The 25,748-nt window shown below is 38.2% G+C and overlaps 1 protein-coding gene across 1 annotated transcript in view; it reads right to left on the minus strand.

Annotated features, from left to right (window-relative positions):
- Nucleotides 1-4,615: 4,615 nt before the first annotated feature.
- LOC139141933 (dynein axonemal heavy chain 5-like) overlaps nt 4,616-25,748 on the minus strand; it is an 89,905-nt gene continuing 68,772 nt past the window's right edge. The window contains 25 exon segments of the mRNA XM_070711698.1: nt 4,616-6,574; nt 7,150-7,276; nt 7,908-8,036; nt 8,989-9,201; nt 9,768-9,899; nt 10,573-10,709; nt 11,222-11,372; nt 11,814-12,008; nt 12,430-12,594; nt 13,338-13,613; nt 14,227-14,534; nt 15,443-15,633; nt 16,385-16,499; nt 17,226-17,396; nt 17,399-17,468; nt 17,807-17,989; nt 18,676-18,831; nt 19,546-19,740; nt 20,487-20,616; nt 20,967-21,232; nt 21,677-21,844; nt 22,957-23,247; nt 23,716-23,921; nt 24,557-24,713; nt 25,475-25,663. Of these exon segments, the coding sequence (XP_070567799.1) occupies nt 6,291-6,574; nt 7,150-7,276; nt 7,908-8,036; nt 8,989-9,201; nt 9,768-9,899; nt 10,573-10,709; nt 11,222-11,372; nt 11,814-12,008; nt 12,430-12,594; nt 13,338-13,613; nt 14,227-14,534; nt 15,443-15,633; nt 16,385-16,499; nt 17,226-17,396; nt 17,399-17,468; nt 17,807-17,989; nt 18,676-18,831; nt 19,546-19,740; nt 20,487-20,616; nt 20,967-21,232; nt 21,677-21,844; nt 22,957-23,247; nt 23,716-23,921; nt 24,557-24,713; nt 25,475-25,663 (4,605 nt within the window). The 3' untranslated portion in view covers nt 4,616-6,290.

Below are 25,748 nucleotides of genomic sequence, written 5' to 3' on the forward strand. Positions count from 1 at the left end.
ATACAGGGGGGGGTGGGCCGGTGTTTTTCGAAAAACGCTGCGTAAAAAATAGTGACCCTTCAAAAGTTCATGCACAAAAATTAGTGACCCTCCCCCTTATCCGTGCATGAAAATAAGTGACCCTCCCCTGTTACTCAATACCCCCCAAAAAAACCGCAATGTGTTAAAGACCCCCTTCTGACTTGCTATACTTTTTAAGTCGCCCTCCCGAAAGGAAGGCAAAATGTGGCCGATATAACGCGTTGTCCAAAAATATCAAATCATATGTGTTATTCATGTAAATGTACTTTGCTTGAAGTGGCAGGTAAAAAGTGCATGCCTGTACAAAAAATGTAATTTTTAGATTTTATCGATAATGTTGATTCACTATACATGTAGTCGACTATAAGAAAACTACGAACGTGTATTTTCCAGTATAAAACTAGCTATATCTGTTCATATACAGATGTTTAATAACTGATATAGATATACTTGATTAGCATGGGTTGTTACAAGTGCACATGTGAACAAGATATTTGATTTTGGAATCTTCACATTGATCAATAATGTTGATTCACTATACATGGGAGTCTATGACAAAACTGTCAAAAGATTTTCAGAATTAAAAATTTGCACTATTTGTGCATATATGGACCCTGAATAATTGACATAATTGTGCTTGATTAGAAGAGGGTGGTAAAATGTGCATCTGTGTACAATAACTTTGTTTTTGGAATTTCGCATAAAATGTTGATCCACTATACATGGGAGTCTATGACAAAACTGTAAAAAAAATTTTCAGAATTAAAAATATGCACTATTTGTGTATATATGACCCTGAATAATTGACATAATTTGCTTGATTAGAAGAGGGTGGTAACACGTGCATCTGTGTACAATAACTTTGTTTTTGGAATTTCGCTAGTAAAATGTGGATCCATTATACATTGTAGTCTATGAAGAAACTATGAATAATTTTTTTTAAATACAAAACTTGGCAAATCTGTGTATTTATGTATGCTTGATTATTGATATTTATGTTCTTGATTAGACTAGAGTGGTTACAAGTCCATGTGTGCAAGAAATTTGATTTTGGAATTTCACCGAAATGTTGATTCACTATACATGGCAGTCTATGGTGAAACCCTATGAATAATTTTTTTCCAATACAAAAATAGGTAAATCTGTGCATTTATGTACACTCAATTATTGGTACTAATGTTCATGATTAGACTAGAGTGGTTTCAAGTCAATGGTTGTGCAAGAAATTTGATTTTGGCATATCACTTAAATGTCGATTTACTATACATGGCAGTCTATGATGAAACTATGAATAATTTTTTTCCAATACAAAAATAGGAAAATCTGTGCATTTATGTACACTTGATTATTGGTATTAATGTTCATGATTAGACAAGAGTAGTTTCAAGTCAATGGGTGTGCAAAACATTTGATTTTGGAATTTCACTGAAATGTCCATTCACTATACATGGCAGTCTATGATGAAACTATGAATAATTTTTTTCCAATACAAAACTTGGTAAACCTGTGCATTTATGTACACCTAATTATTAGTATTAATATTCATGATTAGACTAGAGTGGTTTCAAGTCAATGGTTGTGCAAGAAATTTGATTTTGGAATTTCACCAAAATGTTGATTCACTATACATTGTAGGCTATGAGGAAACTACAAATAACTCATAGGTTATCTGATCCTAAATTGTTATTCAAAAGTTGTTCGACCTGAAGCTTCCAGTTGTTATTGATGACACTATGCACTATTCTGAACAGTTTGTATTCTGTCAATGTCCTCAAAAAATTAAAAAATGTACATACAGCGACATGAACGTTGACACCGACCTATACCCAATGTATTGTCAATGGGAGAATGATGTCAAATAAGTAATCTCCCAAATTGTTATTGAAAGAGTCATTATAGGGGACAGTTATGCACAACAGTGTTGAATAAGTAGAAATCATGACAACTTAAATCAATGTGGCTGCTTGGATCATCAATACATTGTTTATTATACCTGAAATTTGCGCCCGAAGGGCGCGCCGAAAATGGTAATGGCAGAAAATGAAAGTGCCAGGAGGTATTTTTTCTTTTTTCAGTATTCCATAACGTGCACATGCAATTTCAGCTTTGATGCATGAAAAAAGGTGACCCTCCCCCATAGGCTTGCACAAAATTTTATGACCCTTCAAAAATGCTTGCGCGAAAAATGGCGACCCACCCCAAAAAACACCGGCCCACCCCCCCTGTAATTTGTGTCCAGTCCCTTACTAATCAATGGATCTGTCTCCCACCTTCTCTAATTGTAACTGAGACCAAAGCTTTGAAATTTACAAACAATCTCTCTCTCTCTCTCTCTCTCTCTCTCTCTCTCTCCTCTCTCTCTCTCTCTCTCTCTCACACACACACACACACAAACGCGCACACACATAAGCGCACACTCGGAGCTGCAAACATTTTCACGATATTGCGAACGAATTAGACAAACTGAAGGAATATTTTTTTATCAATCGATCAATCAACCAGTCTGTCCATCTGCTTATCTGCACTTTCAGTTTCTATTCATCATTTTTAATTTCCAAATGTGAAGACGAAACATGGAAATGAAACACAGATGTCACTTTAATTTGTCCATTTGAAATGTCTACGAAGCGACAATAAAATCAAAAAAACGAATTGTATTTTGCGATGAATGTCGACTACAAATTGTCTTTCTCTCTTTGCACCAAAAACTGGGTTACGATAACTTTCGGCTGATTATTAGTACATTTGTGGTACACCATAATTTTTAATCCTCCATGCAACCTTAAAATATGTTCTGTCGACGCTTACTTTTAGCTTGCTTCAAGGCTCAAAACACCTGGAGAACTAACTTCTTAACGATAACCAAAATTACCAAAGAGTAAACTTTCATACAAAATAGAGACATTGCTCAGTTTTCACTACTTGTGTACCGTTCCTTATCCCTGACAACTTATAAAATGTTGCATGTCCCTAACAAAGCCTCTCTATCCTCATATCTGCTTACCTTACCGAACTAAATAAACTTTATTTTACTAACTCGGAACGTTATTTGTTGTTGCTGTCATTCACCATTTCCAGAGACTGAAAGATAGAAAGATCCAGTCGTGTAGGTGTATTCCGCAAACCCAAACACTAATTCCATTGCAACATACCCACACATGACTAAGTCTATTAGTAGTCTACTACTTCCGTGCTGTTTTGCTTCTTTATTTCCATTTCCAAGTTCGATGATCAAGTTTATCACCACGGTAAAAATTTGAGATAAAGCTGATATGCAACCTCCGGCGCCGATGACAATGCTGCAAGATACTGCCAACATTCTGAGTTTAGAGAATTTTTATCATAAAATCGGCAGGAATTAAAACGTGTCTCTGATTTTCAAGCCTTTCTTTGTCAGGTTTTCTTTTGTTACTTGTCGGTGAAATCTTATTTCAGTGAGATTTGCATGGAATATTTGATGGAATATTTCAGATGATCGACCAAAGGAGTGCTATAAAAATCCTGCAAATTACCTTCCAATATCATAATGACATCTTTCTCTGTCGAAACACTTTCAGCCGGAAGCTCTGGTCTTCACACGATAAACAAGAAAGAGCTTGCCAAATTAATATTCTTTGAAATGTCTTTTAATGTGATTCTTTTGTAAATAATAGAAAGTCTGTGTGACATGACTTTTTATATTTCAACAATCTGCATTCATTCTCTGAGCTTCCTTCTTGCTATGGCACGGGAGTCATTTTCCTTGTGGCCAGAATCTGTTTGTTATCTTGCAAGGGGGCTGGACACCCCCGGGGAGCTCCATGTTGCCCGCATTAACGTTCTTTAGAGCTTTTTTCCTCCATTGGAATTAGTCTGGGGTTGTTTTCCATTATTGTGAAACGTCAACATTGATAACGTCAACATGAGTAAAATCTCTGTGATATGCAGGCTTTCCTTACGTGGGCACGTGAGTCTAAATATAGCTCTGGTAGCCCAAGGGTAACCTTTAGTTTTTAGAAAGTTTGCTATTGAGCCTATGGGAAGTACTGGTATCGCAATTCTGTAAGTGCCATTGCATGTCCTTGAAATGTACTGCTGTTTCACTAAACCATTCAAAAGGATTGACGCTAGCAAGCAGTCTAAGGGAAGTGTAAACACTGTGTCCTCCTCACACCGTCTACCCCCCCCCCCCACCCCCCCCCCCCCCCCCCCCCCCCCCCCCCCTCCCGATTTCTGATAAACAGGTCCACATACACGGTTGATAACAATACGTTTGGGCCACACCATTTGAGAGAGGATCGATGTCTTTGCATATCGTCAACACAAAAACCTGCATGTTTTTTGTTAATTCCCACTACATAAAAAGACAGCTGGCAAAGCAGAGGGGTGAATGACCTCACTGACTGCTTTCACCGAGATCTCTGGAAAAAAATTGTTAACAAGAGGTCACTGTTATAGGTACAGTATAAAGGATCTCTGGAGTAATCTTGAAAGCAAAAAGTGGCCACTTTTAGAGGTACAGTATACAGCCCATGCAGTGTCAGCAAACTGCCACGCTGTCCAGTCAGGGTGTTGAGAATTTGTGAAAAAAAAACCCAATAAAACATGATCCAGGTAGCTTATATCAATTCATACACACTTTATTACATTATACAAACAACCTTGTTTTTCCATCCCACAATCAGTTATGTTCAGAGCAGTAACCACACATAGAAATATTACATATCAACACTCAACAGAGAATACTGATTACACTTGGAATGTAGATTTTTTTATCCTTGGTGTTTTCCCATGTAAATGCTTGTTAGTAAATTTTTGCATTTTATCCAATTGTAACGACGGGCACACAAATGACACACAAATGACCCCCAACCCCTTGTGTCTTAAGATGGTGTAATCCAATTTCGGTCGATTTTCTACGGGTGCATGATATCCAACATATCATATCAATATAAAATGGACGGATGAGATAAAATATTTTCAGTACCCTTTTGTTTCATACTGATAATGGTAATATGCTAAAAATAACTCCACTGCATTCCAGGCAAATGGAGTGGCCTGGGAAATGGACCATACAGTAAAAACAAACTCAGTTTTGCTACAAAATGCTGTGGAATGCATCACATCAACTCTGCCACCCCTAGATTTGGGAATGGTTTGATCCGAAAAGAGGGTGAATCCACTATATTCATAGGGGTGGCAGAGCAGCAAACAAAAACAAACAGTGTCACCTAAACACTTCTAGACTTCGCCGTTTCTAATTACCGATAAAAGTTGTTAGGCAAATTGCACACTCTTTTTGTATAACATGATGGGCAGGAATAAATGCCAGGCTAAGCACCACACATGTACTAGTAAAACAAAATAAAACTTATTTTGTTTGCTAGCAGTCTCCGTGCTGCTTTGTCACAACACAGTTTTAGTTAAAACACACATACATAAAAACTAAGAATAGAAACAATATCAAAAAATGAAATTTTAAACCAATATATCATAAATACAATACAATACAACACAGGCAGAACATCAATATGGCAAAAAAATTAACATATGTGCAAATCTTTTGTAAACAAACATGCATATTACGTCAAGAATTTTATGCTCTCATTTCTGACTGAACCATACTGTGTATACACAGGTTCATCTTAAACGGAACCAGCTGGTGGTAAGCCACTGGTTTCCTGGTCTCTCATTCATGTCTCCAATTTCTGTATCAAAAGTGGACGGAGATGATTGTAAAAAACTTACACACAAAAATCTTGTGTTTCTTTCATTCTAAAACCCCACGGTGATAGCAAGTTTGGTGTTATATTCTTGCACAGGAATGGAACGAAGTCCACTTCACAAGTTCATTTTAAAAGTTCATCTCTCAAGTCTCACAGACTAGTATCACTCCAAAATATCAAAATCAAGGTCAGATAAAATCATTGTCTGAAATCTCTCAAGTGCGACTTCTCATGCTGTTACACCACGGATCAAGATATTTCCTACAATGCAGAGACCAGCCTGAAGACTGACACGGAATATCTGTGCTGCTTGAAAATAACACAACATTGACAGACTTTCAAACTTACATGATTAAGTTATACATAACCATAACACAATCAAAAGATCTTTATTTACATCACTACAAGCTGGATTAATGTGTGACTGTAAGTAATTGGAAACTGAAAAATGTAGAAGCCGCCAAGAGTTCAGCGATTTTTTTTTCAAATGGCGCGTGCAAAGAAAGGTTGAAAGTTCCATAACACATCCTGTACCAAGTGAATGCCTTGTCACAGAGTAGGTATTTACTTGGTATCGCATAGCAGCGCGACACCACGTAAGACCCAATGGTCGGGATGCTGAACGGTGCGCAGGTACAGTGGGAAGATGTACGTGAGATCGGTACGCTTGGGTTTCTTGTAGACAGGGCATTCGTACAGTTTGGGGTCCTTGGGTCCGACATTGTTGATTGCGTAGACGTGGGCCACCGGTAGTGGAGTGAACAGCACCTTGGGGGCCGGTTCAATTAGCTTACAGTTACGCCTATCCCAGCCTGCTCCATCTAAGTACAGCCCATGGATGTAGACACCTGGGAATGCAAAGCAGACATTTAAATAAATTAGCATATTTACAGACCACTAGGAGAGCTCTATTTCCCTAATTTGCATATTACGGGAAGTTTCTCATATATATTCTAATAACAAAGTGGAGCTGAATTTGCATGAATTCAGAAATACTGCATGCACCAACTTCCTTTTGAGAGAACAATGCTTTGTTACTATAGAAATTATCATAGCTCACTGTTAAGACAGCTGCAATATTTTTGAAATTTACATGAACTTGCTAAAAGTTTCCTTGAAATTGAACCAGGTTTTTATCAATGTCTTACAGCTTGTCTGAGACTGTGTGGGCTAAGCGGCTTGTTCAAGACAGCTCTTAAAAACATTTTATATGACCAATAAGGTACAGTTTAGAAGTTACTAAAGTGAGATTTGAATTTCTAGGCAATGCAAAACAACCATTTAGCATGAAGCAGATGAGGTAATCATTGTCTTAACCTGTTCACCCCCGATTCCCTGTAAACAGGTCTGCAATCACCATTTATGACAATGGGTTTTGGGGCAAACCATTGTGGTGAAAGGGTTAAACTGATACAAAACTTACCCTCAGCTGGGGGTCCACTGATGTCTTCTTTCATATGTCTTGTCATGTCATTGTGAAGGACGACACTGTCCAGGGCCCATCCTTTGTGAGCTCTGGTGATCTCCTGTCGCATAGCGGTCAAGAAACCCTATGGAAAAGACACAGAAACACACTTTGGAATTAATGCAATGCCCCAAAGCCAAGCAACATTTTCAAAAGAATGATGTGTTTCTTCTATTAGAGCTTGCTGAAATATTGGCATGCTCTTTCATAAAACATTGCTTTTGTATAAGATATTCTTAGAATGAATAATTGCTTTCTGAAATGTGCGTGAACCCAGTTTAAACCACAAAGAATTTCATCACAGCGGTAAATCAAAAACATTTACAATTTACTGTTGACTTTAGTTGACAGAAATCCCCTACATTTATTCATTCTGCATATTTTACATCATGTGTATCTGAAATTTTCCTCATTTGAAAGGGACACTGGCTGTAACATTTCATGAGTTTTTCATTTTTGGTTTTCAGCCAATTCAGCCTGTACATGCCTAAACTGCATTCTTATTGCTGATGATTGAATTTAGGTTTGGACTAGAATTCAAATGTAAACAATAATGGTGCATTCTGCACAGACACAAGCTGCCTTGTCTAGTAGTTGATAGTTTAACAAGCTCTGAGGGGAAAAACAAGAATGTACGAGAAAACACAAATGTTGAAAAAATCATCAGAAGTCATGGCTACTGGCCCCACAACACTCTATTCTGGTATATTTCTTACCTGTGGATTGAAGAATCCGGTCATCCAGAAATAATTAGGACGTCCCTCAAACAGCCAGGAGTGGAATTGGTTATTCCTTTCGATCAAATCAGTAAACCAGAATCCAAGTGTAGTGGATTCCCAGGAAACCTGCATGGCAAAGACATGGAAATAATTTAGTTCCATCAGGAGAAATAGCGCTGATTGCAATTGCAGTTTGTTACTAAATATAGCTGCATGCAAACATCATGGACACTGCTGCTAGTTTTGTAGTTGCGTTGCATGCATGGCTGTCGTTGACGCTTGTAGTCTGAGCCATCAATATATCTTTCACTGTTCATTGTAACATTAGCAGTCTCCCTTCAAGTAGCATTTTTCGCCATTCTGGCATGTGTAATTTCCAAATATGTAATCTAAATATTTATTTTTGCATATTAATGAGAGACCAATGACATCATTTGCAAACAGCCCTATTAGTGTTATATTCTGTTCCATCCCTCTGCGGTAAATAGATATAATAATAGATATTAATTTATTTCTCAACTAACATAATAAGCACTGTGACCCCTACGGTTTAAAATTTTCCGTGGACAAAGTCTGATCATAAGTTTGAATCATTCAGTACGTAATATCATAGCTATTTGACATAAATGATCCTGAAACATCCATATAGGTGTGGTCTTCATTGAAATTAAAGGGCTGCTAGCTGTAACCTTTGATGAGTTTTTTCACTATTTTTCTTTTTTTAAGTCAACTACAGCTTCTTGTTTTACTCCCCAAAGCATGTTGCAACTATTTAGCTTGTCAACACAGCATCTATGCCTATAAAATACACTGTTATTGTTTACTTTGAATTCTAATCAGGACCAGAATTCACTTGTCACCAGTAACAATGCAGTCTGCACACTTACAATCTGAGCTGACAAGCTGAATACTGTGTATCTCAACATGCTGTGGAATTAGAACAAGAACTTGTAGGTGACATTAAACTAAAAATAGTGAAAAAAAATCATTATTTACAGCTCCTGTTCTTTTAATACACTCATCCTTTACTAAAGAATGTTTTTGATTAAATTTCAGCTATCATTGATTGTTAACTTACCTTCTTCCATAGTGCAGGCACCCTGGCATCATACATGTTGTCTAATGCATCTCTGAGATTCTCACTCATGATGATGGTACCGTCGATGGCCAGTTTCAGGTCAGTCAGTGTGTTTCTCACAAGGGTGATCACACGCTGCATACGGTCAATTTCTTGACGCAGGAAGATGTTCATGGAGCTGAGGGCGCCCATCTTCTGGAATCTGGCCTTGACCTAGAAGGTTGAGTGTAGGACAGATGTTGCGATCAGTCTGCTTGTCCTTCGAATGTCTGATTCTCAGAATTCAGGTTTCAATTTTCAAAAGACGTATTCGGAATCCAACACTGACAAAGTCTTGTTTTATAAATTATACCAGTTCATTTGCACTGATTGGTTATTAATAACTGTACATCTTGTTTAAGGATTTTTCATCAAATTGTAACAATTACAACATAAAGGAAACGTTGCAAAAGACTTAAATCAAATCTCTACACAGGCTTTTGTTTTTCATCACAACCGTACGTTGATGTCATGTATTGAAAGGGACTGTAGGACATGAACTGTTTCAAGCTAACAATGACAAGATACACCTGTCCCATCACCACTACACTGAGCTTTCAACAACGCCATGAACTAGATGGTCAAGTCCAATGGGAGACTAAGTACTATCTACATCATACAAATTTTTGTTTAAAATTCTATTAACTAGCAGACATGCATTTTGTTTGGGAAATGATTGTGACAACACAAATAAGATCTGATGTCACTGTTTTTTCACCTGTTAATTGTGGTATACTTACCTCATGTGGTACATAATCTTCTGGCAGTTTTTCTAACATTTCATTGGCTAATCTGGCCACCACTGATTCTCTGGTTTCTCCCGAACCACCACCACTTTCTTTAGGCTGAATGCTGACAATGGTGTCCAAGCACTGTAAATAAAGTACATATTGAAGTAAATTCAACACTTTTGTGGCGTCCAGTATGGCCTTCCTGTTTAGCATCCTCACAACTGAAGAAGTACTGTACATGTTTTATCATAGTAACAGAGAAATCAATCTGAAATCAATCTGATACCTGCTCAGAATGTGAAAACTTTGAGCAAGATCTACCTCTACAGCCTGCACTACTGTGATGGTATATGTGCCACTGGATTCTGACACTTGAACATACATCTATCTGTTCACTCATTTTCCAATGTTGTGCAATTGAAGAACACTGGACCCAATCTTCTAGGTGAAACAATAAGGTTTTCTTAGGGGGCCCTTCAGTAGATTTTTACAGCAGTGACCCCCTAGGATTATGTTGATTTTTGAACTTTTTTAGTGTGGGCCCACTGTTCTGTGGTCTGTTTTGCTAGATTTGTCGACATTACATGTACATAACATTTATAAAATTTGAACAAACATGCCTTTGGAGGCAAAGGAAGGAAAGTACTCTACATAATGTTGTGAAAGTCTTGGAATAATTCAATATGGCTCTGAAGTCAGGAAAAACTTTTATTTTGGGGATGTTGAGATTGAAGCTCTCTGTTAGTTTGGTATCTCATATACACTTATGGGTTGCAGGTTTGATTATTTTGAAGTTGAGGAGTTTCTCACTCACCTCTGTGGCCATGTTGGTCTGGTATGTGATGTCAGCATTAGGATGGAGTCCAAACGCTTCAGGAGAATCCACCAATGGCATGCTCTCTATGGAGTTGCGGTATTCGTCTATGGTACGACACTTTGGAATGATGTAACCTAGGTAACCAAACATAAAATTTGCAGGTCAGAGATCAGAAGTCCGTCACATCATTTCAGTGGGCATTGTGATGAATGAGGAGATAATGAAATTTTTCTGATGTGGGGGTTACTGCTTAATTTTCAGCTTGTATTGCAGTATGCTAAAATGCTTCTAAAGGAATTGATAAATATAATGTATCTTCTGTGAATACATTATTATTTTGTGTGTGAGTTTGAAAGCAGTCAGTCTCTAATTTTGATCATCAAAATGGCATTTTCAAACTGAACTTATCTTTAACCTATTCCAACCCCAATTACCTGTAATCAGGTCCACACTCACCACTGATAACAATGGGTTTGGGCCAAACCATAGTGATGATGGGGTAAAACTTGTCATTGACTTTGATTTGAAGATTTTCACCCTTCCTTGAGGAGTATCACATTACCCACTTGAAAGAAAGTCAAATTGTCTTCAGAGATGCATTACTGATGCAGAGAAATCTTCACGAGTGGCGATGGACAAAACTCACCTGTGTAGAATTTGAATTTGTCACTGAACATGTCTTCAGAGAACCAGACTCTGGCGTATGTGTTCAACAGTCGTTTGTCCAAGTCATCGGTGACACGACCTCCGTACTGCACTTCACCAATCATGTAACGCACTGTGTTCCATGATACACCCTGGTTGACAAATTTGCACAGGAAAATGACAATTATTAATCAGGGGGATGAAACACCACTGCTTGGCATTGCTGAACATGGCTGGGCACTGACTTTATTTCACTAAATTTACTTTTTCATAGTCAAACTACTTACAATGGATTTTTGAATGCTCAGTTGGCTCACAAAACAATCTTGACTGCTGTCATTGCGACTGTATGACATACATTTGCAGGATATAAGAAATCTGACGACTGACAATTTAGCAAGTTTCAGTGAGCAGAACAACATGAGTGGTTGCTCACATGAAACCAATAAACTGAAATCATTTATAAAGATAGAGTCAAATTAATCCTAACAAGGTCAAAAGGTGAGAGGTCAGCAATGAGTCATTTGAGGTCAGATTTGCAACTATGTCAAAACAGATACTCATGATGAACTACAGGGAAAGCTTATACACACCTTCTTGGGGTCCATGTCATCAAGATGATTGTTGACAAACTGTACTGTGGCTGTGAAGTCGGCCTGGTTGAATTCATAGGGAATGTTCCAACCCAGAGGTCCAAACTTACGCCTCTCTTGAACAGTGGTGTGCAGGAATGCCACGGCATACAGCAATGGTCGCCACTGTGGCATGTTACTGATGTCAAGTTGATCCTAGGGGAGGTCAAAAGGTTACAGGTCAGAGATGGGTCATTTGAGGTCAGATGTCTGAAGATAATATCCTGAACACTTTCAAAATATCAAAAACTGTAATATATGTAATCTTCATAACCCCATGTTCCTCAAAATAGGTCAATCCATTCTATCAAACCAGCGGGGGATGCACCAAAGGCTGATATTGAAAGGGATAAAAATTTATTGACAAAGAAAGAGCTATTGCTCGAGTAAACTCTGATAGTATTATGACTGTGAGAACTGAAAATAACACTAGAATATATGGTGACTTTACTGGTCAATAAATTGTTGTTGTATGATAAAGTGATATTCTCAAAGATTTGTAATGCTGGCTGTGAAATGGCAGATATAAATAACTGTGCTGTAGATTCTTGTGTAATCCTTTGCATCATGGCCTTACCTGTGTTATGCCGGCATAGGTTCGTTTGAGACCAGCTTTCACACCCTGTGGAGGCTCATTTGTGAACTTGATGGATGTCTGCAGGAGGTTGATGGGGAACTTGGGATGTACCTCAGTGGTGATCCATACACGGAATGAATCATGCACAGATTCCGTTGTTTGAGTCTGAAAAAAACAATACATGGAAGTGAGCTACGTGTGTGAGATCAGTCCACTATGTGCAAAAGAGTTGATTGATTGATACCAAACCAGACACAAAACGGTGATCAATGTTTCCAACGCTGACAACCTCACGCGAATTTTTAAATATTATCTTGTGTCTATTGTTGAGTAAACATTGTTAGAATATGTCCGTCTCCTATTTTCACATCTCAAAATGCATGATCAATTACAAGTCACCATAAAAATGCAAAGTACAGGAATTTTATCATTTCTACTTCTCGTTCTTCACAAAGTGAATTCTGTCCACTGAAATAACTGATGATTATTTATTTCTTTCTATGTAAGATTTGACTACAAGTTTTCATAAAGTGCTGTATTTCAACAGTACATGTTCCCCAGTGTGTCAGAGTTTTATAGTAACTGTACATTAACAAGCAAAGGTTGCACACAGACGAGCAAAGTCAAAATTGCAAAGTCTGATAATATAGGATAATCCTACGCTGTATTGTGAGTCAGAGGTAGTCTGAAATTTCTGATTATGGCTTTACCTAAACAGTTAGTTGTATTATAATACCTGTATTTCATCAAGTTTTGCGATTGCAAATTCTGAAACAGTTATCCTAAAACTGTAAATATCACGTTATTAACCACATGTAGATAACAGGGTACTGAGAACTAACAAAGAAATTCCTAAAATGCTTTCTATATTAAGCAGCTGTGTCTGGTAGATATTTTCCAGCACTCACCACATCCAGGAGTTCGTCCATGTACTCCAATCCTAAATGACAGTTCTGCAGGAGAACCCATCCACCTTCAGCCATTGAACTGGCTACCAGACGGCGGGCGTGCACCTCCTGTCCCTGGCCCATACTGATGGCACGGCAACGTGTGTTCATCTTCTTGGCCAATCTCTCAATGCTATCTGTAGGATCAGATCCCATAGACAGTAGACAGATCATGGGTGTGCGGTTATCACTCTCATCCCACATGTCATCAAGGTTGAGGATGACACTCTCTGCGTACTGTTGAAGAAACAAAAGACAGGGACCATGTCAACCAGGCATCTATACATGCAGAAAGCACTGTTATTCTTCAAGAGTCACATTTGAATTCCAGACCTGAGCATGGCTCTTATCAACAATAACAGTGCAGTCTACACAGGTACAGGTTGAGTTGACGTGATCAATACTGTATCTCAACATGTGTTGGGAAGTAGAACTAGAACAAGTTGACTTGGTGTTTGATACCTGCCAGGCACACTTAGCCAAAGTGACCATGTGACCAGTCTAATTTGTGAAAGAACAAAGTGTAGAACTCACAGCTTAGGAAGTGCTGGTCCAGTATTTTGAAAACAGTGTCAACACTATGCTCTGCGTATGGCAACTGTCCATATATAGTGATTGTATTTTGACCTGTTCGCCCAAATTCCCTATAAACAGGTCCACACTTCAACATTGATACAATTGCTTTGGACAAAACCATTGTGGTGAAGGGTCAAGTATAACACCAAGTTCATTACAGATAACTGTAATTCCTTGAAACCCTTTGGGTTATCCCTGTGATTGCTGGCAGGGGTTTAGATATTCTGTGAAGAAGCAGACGTGAAGGGATAAGTCTCAAGAAATCTTTGCTTACCCTGGCACCGATAGACTCAGCAATGTAGTGTCTTGCTTGTGCTATAGTTCTATCAGGGCACCAAGACCTCACTAACAGTAGTCTTCGGAACGTGTCCAGGGAAGTGGAATATCCATCCGGAATGATGGCTTCCTCCGGGGCGTCCTCATCAAACCAGTTCTTCCAGGCTTTGTCGTTGCGGGAAATCTGGCCAAGAATTTGAGAGAACTGCGGCAGTTTGCTCAACTGCACCAAGTTCAACCAGGTCATGTCTAGGATCCACTTCTTGGGTTTGGCTTCAACAGAATTCAAATCTAGGGCGGCACCACCTAGATGTAGGGATGGAGAAAAAATGATCAGTATTTTTACTGGTTTGACAACAGATGTTTATTTATTTATTTCTCTTTAAATCGGACATCAATTGTCCATAGAAACACTATTACAGAAATGAAAGAAAAACTTAAAGACACGTGGAATAAAGCACCGGTGAGGGTGCTGACAGCCAACCTTATCTCACTAGAAAGAGAATCAATCCAAAACTTGCGTAATTCAGATGAGAAATTCAAGCACTGATTCACTTGCTAGATGTAAAAGATTATGGACATAAAGTAACATTGTGACCATCATATAATATGCCTGTTTGATAAGACCATACCATATTTATCCATGTAAGCACCATGGGTCTGCAGCATGTAATTTTCTTCAGAAACTGGGGTGGGTGCTTACCTGGACCCCATCCTTACATATTCATTGTCATCAAAAGAAGGCCGAAAAACTTAGGCACTTAGGCTAGGTTGTGCAAAACAATGTTGTCAAATTTGATATCAAAACAGTGCTAACGTTAACAGCCTACTAGTATTCACAAAAATCCGGGTGGGATGCTTGTCAAATTTGGGGTGAGTGCTTACACGTAAAAATATGGTACAAATATTCCTACATGTGGTCTTCTTGCACTGTGTTGAAATGAGGGCGCATCTAAAGAGCACTGGGCCCAACCTTCTATAAAGGCACCAATGGAGTTTTCTTAGGGAGTCCTCCCATAGCTATTTGAAGCAAATGATCCCATAGGATTATGTTGATTTGAAAAATTATTCAGAGTGGGCCCAGCTTTCCTCAGTCTTGCTGTAGAGTATAATTTCATTTATATATCAGTCTCAGCTTTCCTTTGGTCACTAAGGGTGCCTGGTGAGGGACACCTAAGAGTTTGAAAATCAACATGCAGGGCTGCTTAACTTACCCTTGATGAGTGTCTGGAACTCTTCATGTTTGATTTTGCCTCCTTGAAGGTCAACCTTCAAGGTGAGTAATAAGGTGAACAAGAACTTGTGGTTCTCATACAAACCACGGGCAGTGTACTTGAAAACCTCAAAGGTCATGTACTCAATGATGTTCACAATACGTTTACTTGTGATTGGGCTTTTTTGTGACCTAGAGAGACAAAATCATACATTTGACATTAAGTGATGCTCAACAACAAAATTAATAAATTTGATTCAGGGTTGGGCGATCTCTTGCACAGCTGTTGATGGTTGACACTGGAACACAATACTGTAAAATTTGTGTGATCTTTTGCAGGAAATGACTGCAAGTTAACTCAGAGAAGTAATATTTAGAAGCATTGAACACAGACACATGAAATCCAACTGTTTATCCCTTTTGCTTCCAAATTTGATGTGGCTACAATGTTTTGTGTATTGAAATGATGATTTTTTTTTATGAAAGAAAGTATGGGAAAATTTAAAATTTTTTTGTCAGAGGAAGAGTAGAATTAATTTAGGCTTTTGGTGGCTTTGATCTGGCTGCTCCCACACAGCATGCAGAGATTCCATTCAAAACTCTCTGAGCAAAGATGGTGCGATACAGACAAGAGCAATGCATCCTGGGAGCAACTGATCCATGATGTTAATTATCATTTGAGACAAAGTCACAGAAAGTAAAGGTTCAAGGTTTTGATGAAGTGGCTTTCAAAGTTCTATATTGGTAATGATTGGGAATTATGATGGATGAGACTCACAATTGCAGTCTGGGTAACTGAGACTATGTTTGTTGTTGATCAACCATACATGTACATGTCCTAAGTTAGATATGAGAGTTACCAATTTTTTGAAAGACATGACTGTATATACACTATCAGTATCTGGGTTTGGATCCCGTTGATCAGTAGATTAAATGGTCTTACCTTGCCATGGACAACTCAAATATGCCCAAGAATTGTTTGAGCGCTGTTTGGTACATTACGTCCACCATGCTCATCTCAACTATCAAGAAATATAGGATACTGCCACGAGTTGCAACTGTAAGTGATATAAATTAAAACAAAATGAGAATGTAGTAATCAAGTGAATGTCTATCTGTGGTGTAAATTACTTTGAAATCTGCATGTCTGATTATTTGTTTCTGTGTCTTATGATTTCCAATTTTGCTTCTGTTATTGTCTTTGTATATTACTTTCTCTCTTACAGGCTGCTTGTCTTTGTTCTATTTTCCATGTTTAACCTGTTCACCCCAAATTCCCAGTAAACAGGTCGACACTCTCTATTGATATCAAAGGATTAGGGCCAAGCCATTGCAGAAAAAGGGTCAAGATAATGTAACACCAAATATGGTAGTGTTCATTAATATTAATTTTGTTGAAAGATCATGTTGAACTATTTACAAAAGCTACATGTAGTCTCTCAAGGGCAAAATATGACATATGCTTGCCTGTTCATTGTGTTTTTCTGTGTTCCAATTTACACTGCCATAAAAGCTTATGGTTCGTGTTTGTCTTTAGCAGAAACCACTGTTTCTACAACTGTTACATATAATTCCAAAAGATATTGATCCCTACTAATGCTTTCCTTCATGCTCAGAGAATCAGGCTATTCATTTTTGATTGATCTATCTTTACCTCAATTTGAAAGAAGATTATTGATAACAAAGCTGGCATATTTGGCAACAGCTTAAGCTGATTTTACTATATCTGCCCTCTAATAAGCTTCAAAACCACCACAAAATGTCTACGAAAAACAAAATCTCACCAGGTCTGAACTCTTCTCTTGCGGTGTTGATTCTGACTTCTGTCTCGGCTGCGGTGGTCAATTTCTCGCTGACCTCCTCAGCGGTGGTTTTAGTGACCTTCAGCACTTCAATCAGTGATTCGTCCTCCACCAGTGAGCCTTCCGTGCTGGTCAAACGGAACAGTAAGTTGTCTCCAGTTCTTGCATCTTTCTCTTGTTGGCTGTTACCTCTTCCATCAGTTTGACACGCTCTGCCTCCAGTTCCTGTCAGTTCAAGATGTGTAGACGGTAATTTTTGTTCAAAAAAGACATTTAGAAGAAAGTAGCTGTGTAGTAGATGTGACATAATTTTTGTTTCAAAGTGGGAACTGAACCACCCTTGTTCACAAGCGATACATTAATTTTGAGATAAAGGAAACTGCACAACTGACAAAAACTGGACCTAATTATCCTTTAGGAATATGAAAAAACATTCTTAGGGGGTCCTCCTATACCTTTAGAAGAAACTGGACCCCTAGGATAATGTTGATTTGTGACACTGATCAGTGTGGGCTCAATGTTCTCCACCCTGGCCAGTGAAAATACCACCCAGTTATTCTCACCTGTTTCTCTGTAAGGATTACCATGCCAAGCAGCTGATCTTCAAGACCTTTCATGGTGACAGTGAAGTCGATGATTGAGGTTCTAGCACTGACTTCAGGGGTGTATGCTGGGTTGGCTAGCTTTGTCGTGATGAACATCATGAAACCAGTCATAACATCAACCTCCTTGTCACCTACTTTCACCTGGGGAATCAAAAAAATATCACCATCAATCAATCATGGTTACAAAACCGTCAATTATGGTTACTAAACCCCCAATTATGGTTACCGAATCACTCTTTTTTAAGGTTAGGGATTTAGCCGAGCAGTTTTGACTGTGATGTCTTCACTAGGTGACTTGGTGCTGTGTGTTGTGAGTTGAATCTGATTGAGAATTTACTGAATTGCTCAACACATGCAGGGAGTCGAGTAACGCAAATATTGTAAAGCTAAAAGTTAAACAAACAAAGTTGTTTGAGCTGCTGTGTAAGAGAAGGTACTACAAATATATTCCAAAGAGGTAGATAATCCTTATGAGTAAAGATGCAGATGAACTTCTATCTTTCATTCAAGTCAGCAAAACTGAGAGTTTTTTTTTGAATTGATATTCTAACTAATACTATCTGTAAGTTGTGATCAGATATTCTAAGTTTTGTTTGTAACTTCAGAAAGATAATAATTTTTACATCTGAAAATGAAATTCAAAAGTAGTCTTGTATAGTCTCTATGCTTTCAGCTGCTTTCATTTTTAAACTGTTTCCAGAAAAATGCTGATAAGCTCTACAGGGACATGTTGGGATGAAAATAATAACCCAACAAACAAACAAATAAACAAACACACAAACAAGCCAAACAACAAGTCAAATAAACGAAAACAAAACATTACCAACCTTGAACGTACTGCCAGTTTTGATGAAATTCTTCTCCAGGACATTATCCAATGCTGGATCCAGCTCTTCACCGACATCTTCAATCAGGAGTGGTCTGCCCAGGGACAGACTGTCCTCCAGATGGGTACGGAAGTATTTGTGATTCAAGCTTGTCAACTGTGTGAAAGAAGATATTTCATTTTGAGAATTCCTCTTAGAACCAGGAAAACATCATTTTAGGGGATTATTTGAAAATGAAAGGTTCATTTGAAATTTGATTTTGGTCAGATAATGACATCATAAATCCAATATGGCCACTATTATACATTAGATGAGTCCTGCGATTTGACTTTGTCCATTCTCGTTACATAGGAATGTATGTGACTTTGTCATTCTAATATATGTACTCAATGATATATTTCAATGTGATGATAATGGACAATGAGAGAATATGTACGAGAATGAAGTGATTAGATTTTAATTAACAGTTACAATTTTTCAAACATGTACCGGTAACATTTTTAAATACAAAATTATATAGTACAGAAGTGTTTGTCAGAAGACTAATAAAGTTCTGGTATAACTATTATCATCAAGGTTATCCAAGATCACAGCTAGGATTTTAATGATTTCAAACACCATACATTGTACACCATGAATTTGCTTGTGCATTTGATAGTCTGTAAAACAATTAACATACGATCCAAAACTGTCCCATGGGAACATGCAAATTGCACTGTGCTATGGACATATCAAAACAGACAATGTTATGGAACTGGCACTCCAGTATTTCTACACAGGCTCAGCATCTTAGTGAGTGAAAAATTGTACGAGGATGTACAACGATCTGAGTATGTCAAAAACAAAACTAAACAAGACAATTTGACTTACTTGCAGTTCGTTGTCCTTCTCCTTATTTTTCAGCCATGCTTTGCCCTGACCCTGAGGGTCAATCATCAGAGGATATCTGGTGGCCTTGGTAACAATAATACCGTTCTGAATGGAGAGCTCATCGTTGGGCAGGCCTTGTAGATTCCACTCTCCTATAGTGGCAGCATCAGTAAGCATATTCACCAAATTCACATCCTGTAGATAGAGGGCAGTATTTGAATTCATCCTCAATATTTTTGAGCTCTTAAAGGTAGAATGCGCTCAGGGGACAGATATTCAGACTCTCAAACTTTTACAATACATCTTGGCCTACCATTTGTTAGGGCTCATTTTGAAGCCCATGGAGTAAGTGAACTTTCCACTGGCTTCTTTTTGTGAAAATCTAAATTTAATTTTTTCCCGTAGAGTTCAGGTAGGGATGGCAGCCATTTTAAGTTTGCACAATTCGATAAATATTGGGTAAATTATTTCTTAAGTTCCAAGTTTTGCACAGACCCCTGCTTTTCATTCTTGATTTCGAAAGGAAAGCTACCGGAAGTTTGAGCTAAAATTTAAGTCTTTCAATTTTGAAGCACCCACTTGAACACTAGAAATATTAGGCGTCATAATGGATTTCTATATAGGTGTCATAATGGATTACTATACACCTTGAGTGTAAGAAATTTCTGGTGCCCCTTTGCGTGTTCACAATGTTTGGTACATGGTATAATATAGGTTGTATTAGTCAAGGAGTTAAATCAATCGAAAAACTGAAATTAGACAAGTAAAGTCAAATGATGAGTTCCTTGAGAGCTGCACGATTGAGAAAAGTAATTCTTTGATGGTAAAGTTTAAGTATTTATACCCGCTTGAACTGTGTGGTTAAACTTTCCATGTGTTCATCTAAACCATCTATTAACATAGACATATACAAGTTCTGTGACTGATTATCCACCACTTACATCACTGAATGGGATCTTTGCCGATACCATTTCTCTCTTCCAGTTCTTCTGGAGCAAGTTACGGAATTCTTGATTGAAAGGTCCGGAGTAAGACAAGAATCCGGTAGCTAGCAAGACATCACCAACAAGTCTACATAAAAAAGAATGCGATACTTTCAGAATTTTGACAGCATTGTAAGTCTCTCAATATCAGAGTACAATATGGACATTGAGTGGTTCTTTTCCATGTGACCACCTATGCATACTATCTATCTGTACTTGTACTTGTTTTATCGAACAAAAACGATGAAAATATCATTAAAAGTAACAGCTATTGTCACTAATATACGCTATCACATAATTTTCCATTTATCGTGTGGTCTTTTACTTTTATGTCTGAGCTTTCCTTTAAAGGACCAAATAATGCGCATTTGATCCACATGTTGGTATGTTTCAGTCAAAGGTTAAAAGAGCTAGGCTACCTTGAACTTGGCCCATTACCTGTTAATTTGGTCTGCAAATTTTTTGCTAGCTTCAGTCCAACGGATTTTCTCTCCACCCAATCCTTCGATAAGAGCTGTGGCGTTCTGCATCTTGCGCCGACAGCTTTCCGCGTCGTCCAGCAACGTCTGCTTTTCACTCATGGCGGCATCATATTGGGCTTGAACAGCGTCCAACTCTCTCTGTTTGTCGTCCAGTTGGGCTTGAGCTTCCTCTAACTCGGCAGTGGCCTTTTCCAGACGTGCTGCCTGCACTGCCAGATTGGCCTGACAAAAAATTATAGACACATAAAAAATGTATTATTCTGAAAGGAAAACTGTGCTGCCTTCAAGCCAAGCACAAGATGGGCACAACTCTATATATTTTTAACATTTTAAGGACTAGAAGACAGAATACTTAAAAATCCTGTACCTTTCGAGGTGCGCTGGTACAAATTTTTTACACCGATATTGTACTGTGACCTTCTAAGCATATGAGGTGTTTAAAAGGTTCCTTGAACGACACATTTAATCCTATTTGAGTGCAAAAGTCTTTAAAATTGCTAAAAATGTTGCCCTAATATTTTGGTAGGAAAAATTACAGCACTCAAATGCTTAAAGAGAATGAATAAACTGCTGGAAAAAACTCACTTTGACAGCAGAATGAGTGCAAAAAATCCCCCAAAGTTACAGCTACAGGCCTTTTCAAATGACAATATACTTTGTATTTACCTTGAGAGGGAGTACTTCTCTGTTGATTCCGTAGAAGACTGCCATGGCAGCTGTCCAGCTGGCCAGACCAGCAACGTCACCACAGACCTTCCGGGCAGTCTCAATGTTGTAATCTTCCATTTCCAAATATGGGGCCATCAACTCGACTGTCTCTCCAGTGATGCTATCCTGAAAAGCCAAATTAAAAACGGATATTGTTAGTGTGGATCCAGATGGAACAAAGAGTTCACTGGTAAGCTGAGTTCAGGGTTTAAGGTAGTACTAGTACACGCCTTGAAATTGAAAGACTCAAACTTTTGCACAAAGTTTCTGTAAGAAAACTTTAATTCATTCCCTTTTGAAATCAAGGACAAAAATCCGGGGTCACTGTACAAAATTTGTATTAGAGAAACAAATTACCCAAAATTTACAGACATTTGAAATTCAAACAAGACGCCAACGCTGTGTGCAACTCTGGCGAAAAATTAAATTTCTAAATAATAATCCAGTGAAAAGTTTATTACTCTATCAGAGCTTCGAAATTGGATGTCCACAATTGGTTGACTGCAAAAATATTGTAACAGGGACAGACATTCAGACTTTTATTATACTTCTTTGGTCTACCACTTGCGGGGGCTCATTTAGAAGCTTACTGAGTAGACTAAGTTTTCACCTGCTCACTTATATGCAAATCGAAAATATCATTTTCCCATAGAGATAACACAGGGGTGGCAGCCATTATGAATTCCAGTTGTCAGTATATATAGGGTTATTTGTTCCACTAGTACCAGATTTTGCAAAGCGACCCATGATTTTCATTCTTGCGAGGGAACGGTTCCAGTTTCCTTACAGGAAATTTGAGCAAATGTTTAAGCCTTTCCGTTTTGACATGCGTTGTACATTAAGGTAGTATGCACCTCGAAAGTGAAAGACTTAACTTTGGTTTAACTTTCCTCAAGGAATCTTCAATCATTCTCTTTCAAAATCAAGAATAAAAATAGGGGGTCACCGTGCAAATTTTGGTACTAGAGAAACAAAGTACCCAAGATTTACCAATGTGTTAACTCTATTGAGAAAAATGAAACTTTTCGAATTTCGAAAAACTAAGCCGATGAAAAGTTTTCTTTCACCAAGAGCTTTAAAATGAACCCCCACATGTGGTATATCAGAAGAGAATTGTAAAAGTTTGATAGTCCGAATGTCTGTCCCCGAGGTGCATTCTACCTTAACATCCAACATTTGTGAAGCATGACTGACTCTCTGACTGGTGAAAGCAACATCCAAACCCTAGGGATACTCACCTTTGGGAAATTCATCAGACCCTGTAAGAAGCCGGAGCTGCTCATTAACTTCAAGGATTCACTCCATGAAGGTTTGACGCATGGCCTCTCGGGATCCATAGTCACTTGGTCCAACCTCTTTTGGAAGAGAAGGAGCACACAGTCCATGATTCGCATGATGAGATGCGGTGGCTTAGCCAGCTTACGTACTGTGGAAATGTGAGCTGGCTTTATCGTCTCCAGGGCTCGCTCAGCTTCTTCCAAAGCTGGCTTAGCTGCCTCTAATTTGGCCTCTGCGACTGTTTTGTCAGCCTGTGTGAAAAAAAAGGAGCAAAATATCAGTATTACGGCCAAACTTTATTAACTACGACCAATTCAGTCTTTGTTCAGCAAGAGGCATCTTTGATGTACGATATTTGCAAAGTAACTGCTTCATGAGGTTTTAAGTTGTTAGCAATCCTAACCTGTTCACCCTGAATTCCAAGTGAACAGGTCCATAGTCACCTCTGATATGAATGGGTCTGGGCCAAACCATTGAGGTGAAAGGGTTAAAACTGACATTCATATTACAAAATTAACATTTTGGAAGGGAAAACAGGAAAGTCCAAATTAAAATTCATAAATTTAAATGAAAGCAAACTCAGACTCTTGAAATTTTGATCCTTCCACATCATGGACCCTTCATCCCCCCATTTCTGAATACAAATGCTCAAGCCCAGTGATCAAACAATGCAGTTTAGAGTGAACCACAGCAGAGTAGGGGTGTGTGATATTACTTACAGCAATTTCATCCACAATTCCCTGAGCTCTGTCCTTGACTTTCTGCACCTGAGCTTTGACCTTCTCAGCTGCTTGTGCACTGACCGTCACCTCGGCTAGCACAGCGTCGGCCTTCTTTGAGGCCACAGCAAGCTCTTTCTCCTTCACCACCAGTTCTTTGCTCAGTTCGTTGACTGATTCTGTGGCTTCCACCAATTTTGCAAGACCTGGTCACAGTTGTACGGGGTCAAGAAAGCAATAGTGTGTTTAACTGTCGAAACTGTACTTTTTATACTGCACATAAATGAACTATATCATAGACTTTATAGTGCTGATCACAAATGACATAATTTTTTTCTCTAATTAATATGCATAAATAAATATTTGTCTGCATTTTCCGCATAAACAACAAAATTAAATCTGCTACTATTACAATGGCTACATAAAGTCACACTAATTCATATGAATTTATGGATCAGACTACACGCTGCAACAACAGCTGTGCATGCAACACTGGCTGTCCAATGTCGCACGTATGCCGCTATACGTTTAGTAACAAACCTGAACGCTATTGAACCTTTTTTTTCCAAAATCAAGAATAAAAATATGGGTAGTGGAGAAACAAATTACCAAACATTTGCCAACACTTGAAATTAAAAATGGCCACCATCTGTATGTTAACTCTCAATGGAAATTTTTTTTTTATGAAAAAATAATGTCATGGAAAAAAAGTTTCTCTACTCAAAGAGCTTTAAACTGAACATCAAAAAGCATTAGACCAGAAAAGCATTGTAAAAATTTCAGAGTCCGAATATCTGTCCCTGAGGTGACATGCTACCATATAATTATAAACCATGCCTACCGGTGTCCATTCTTTGGGCTAGAACGCCAATAGCATCTTTCTTCTCCTTGTAGATGGTCTTGTACCCCTCTAAGAATGACAGATAAGATTTAGGTGTCACATGGGTCTGGCGTCGGAATCTGTTGAAGTACTCCACGCAGGTTTCTGCCACCATGTCCTAAAAAAGCAGGGGAGAAAATATGTCAGATCTGATTATGTTGCGGTAGTTTTAAGCTGAATTAACACCTTAAAAAATTAAATTCATCAGTTATTTGTTTCTTTAAAATGTTCACGTTCTCATGAATTGGAAAACAAGAATTGGCTTTTTTATTCCTGCCTAGATATCCTTACAAAATAACTCTCAAATTAAGTAAACAGGCTTTATAAATGTGACCAAAGTAGGCTTTATAGATTTTGAAAGTTTAGATTTAAAGGGACAAAGTCGGCCATTTTTCATGAATTTTGTTTGATACGAGATACTACTTATATTGTTTGACATGTTGAAAGATAGTGAATGAATGGGTGACCATGCATATATTCGACCCTGGTTTTAGAGACGATAAACGAAACCATTGCGAAAATGAATTAATGGTCATGACCATTAATTCATTTTCGCGATGGTTTCATTTGTCTAAAACCGGGGTCGAATATACCGGTATGCATGGTCAACCATTCATTCAGTATCTTTCAACATAAGTAGTATCTCGTATCAAACAAAATTCATGAAAAATGGCCGACTTTGTCCCTTTAAAGCCTCATTAGCTGTATCATGAACGATGTATCTAGGGTACATTGGCGACTGATGAAATCTAACAACATGTTTCTTAAGCTACTGAACTTATGTAGCAGACAGGATTGAAGATTCCTCGGCAACAAGCTAACCTATGACCTTTGGAGGATTGAATTGACAAACAATTAAATGCTAGGCAACATTGTTACCTGGAAAACACCCATGGTATTGATCACACTCTTCTTGACGGTATCACTGCATACAATGTCATACTTGGACAGGAAATGGTTGGAAACAGCAATCAGGGCATCCTTTGGCCAACGGCTGAACCAGTCCATTGTACATCCGGATATCAGTCCAGGGAATTTCAAGGAACGGTTTCGGAATTTTTCACCAACCTACAAAGTGAGAAGAGAGAGTATAAGTTGTTCTGAGATGGACTCCTGAAATGAAATAGAGCTCGTTCTTGACAAATGGAAGTTA

Source organism: Ptychodera flava, chromosome 10, assembly GCF_041260155.1.
Source record: "Ptychodera flava strain L36383 chromosome 10, AS_Pfla_20210202, whole genome shotgun sequence".
Taxonomy (NCBI): Eukaryota; Metazoa; Hemichordata; class Enteropneusta; family Ptychoderidae; genus Ptychodera; species Ptychodera flava.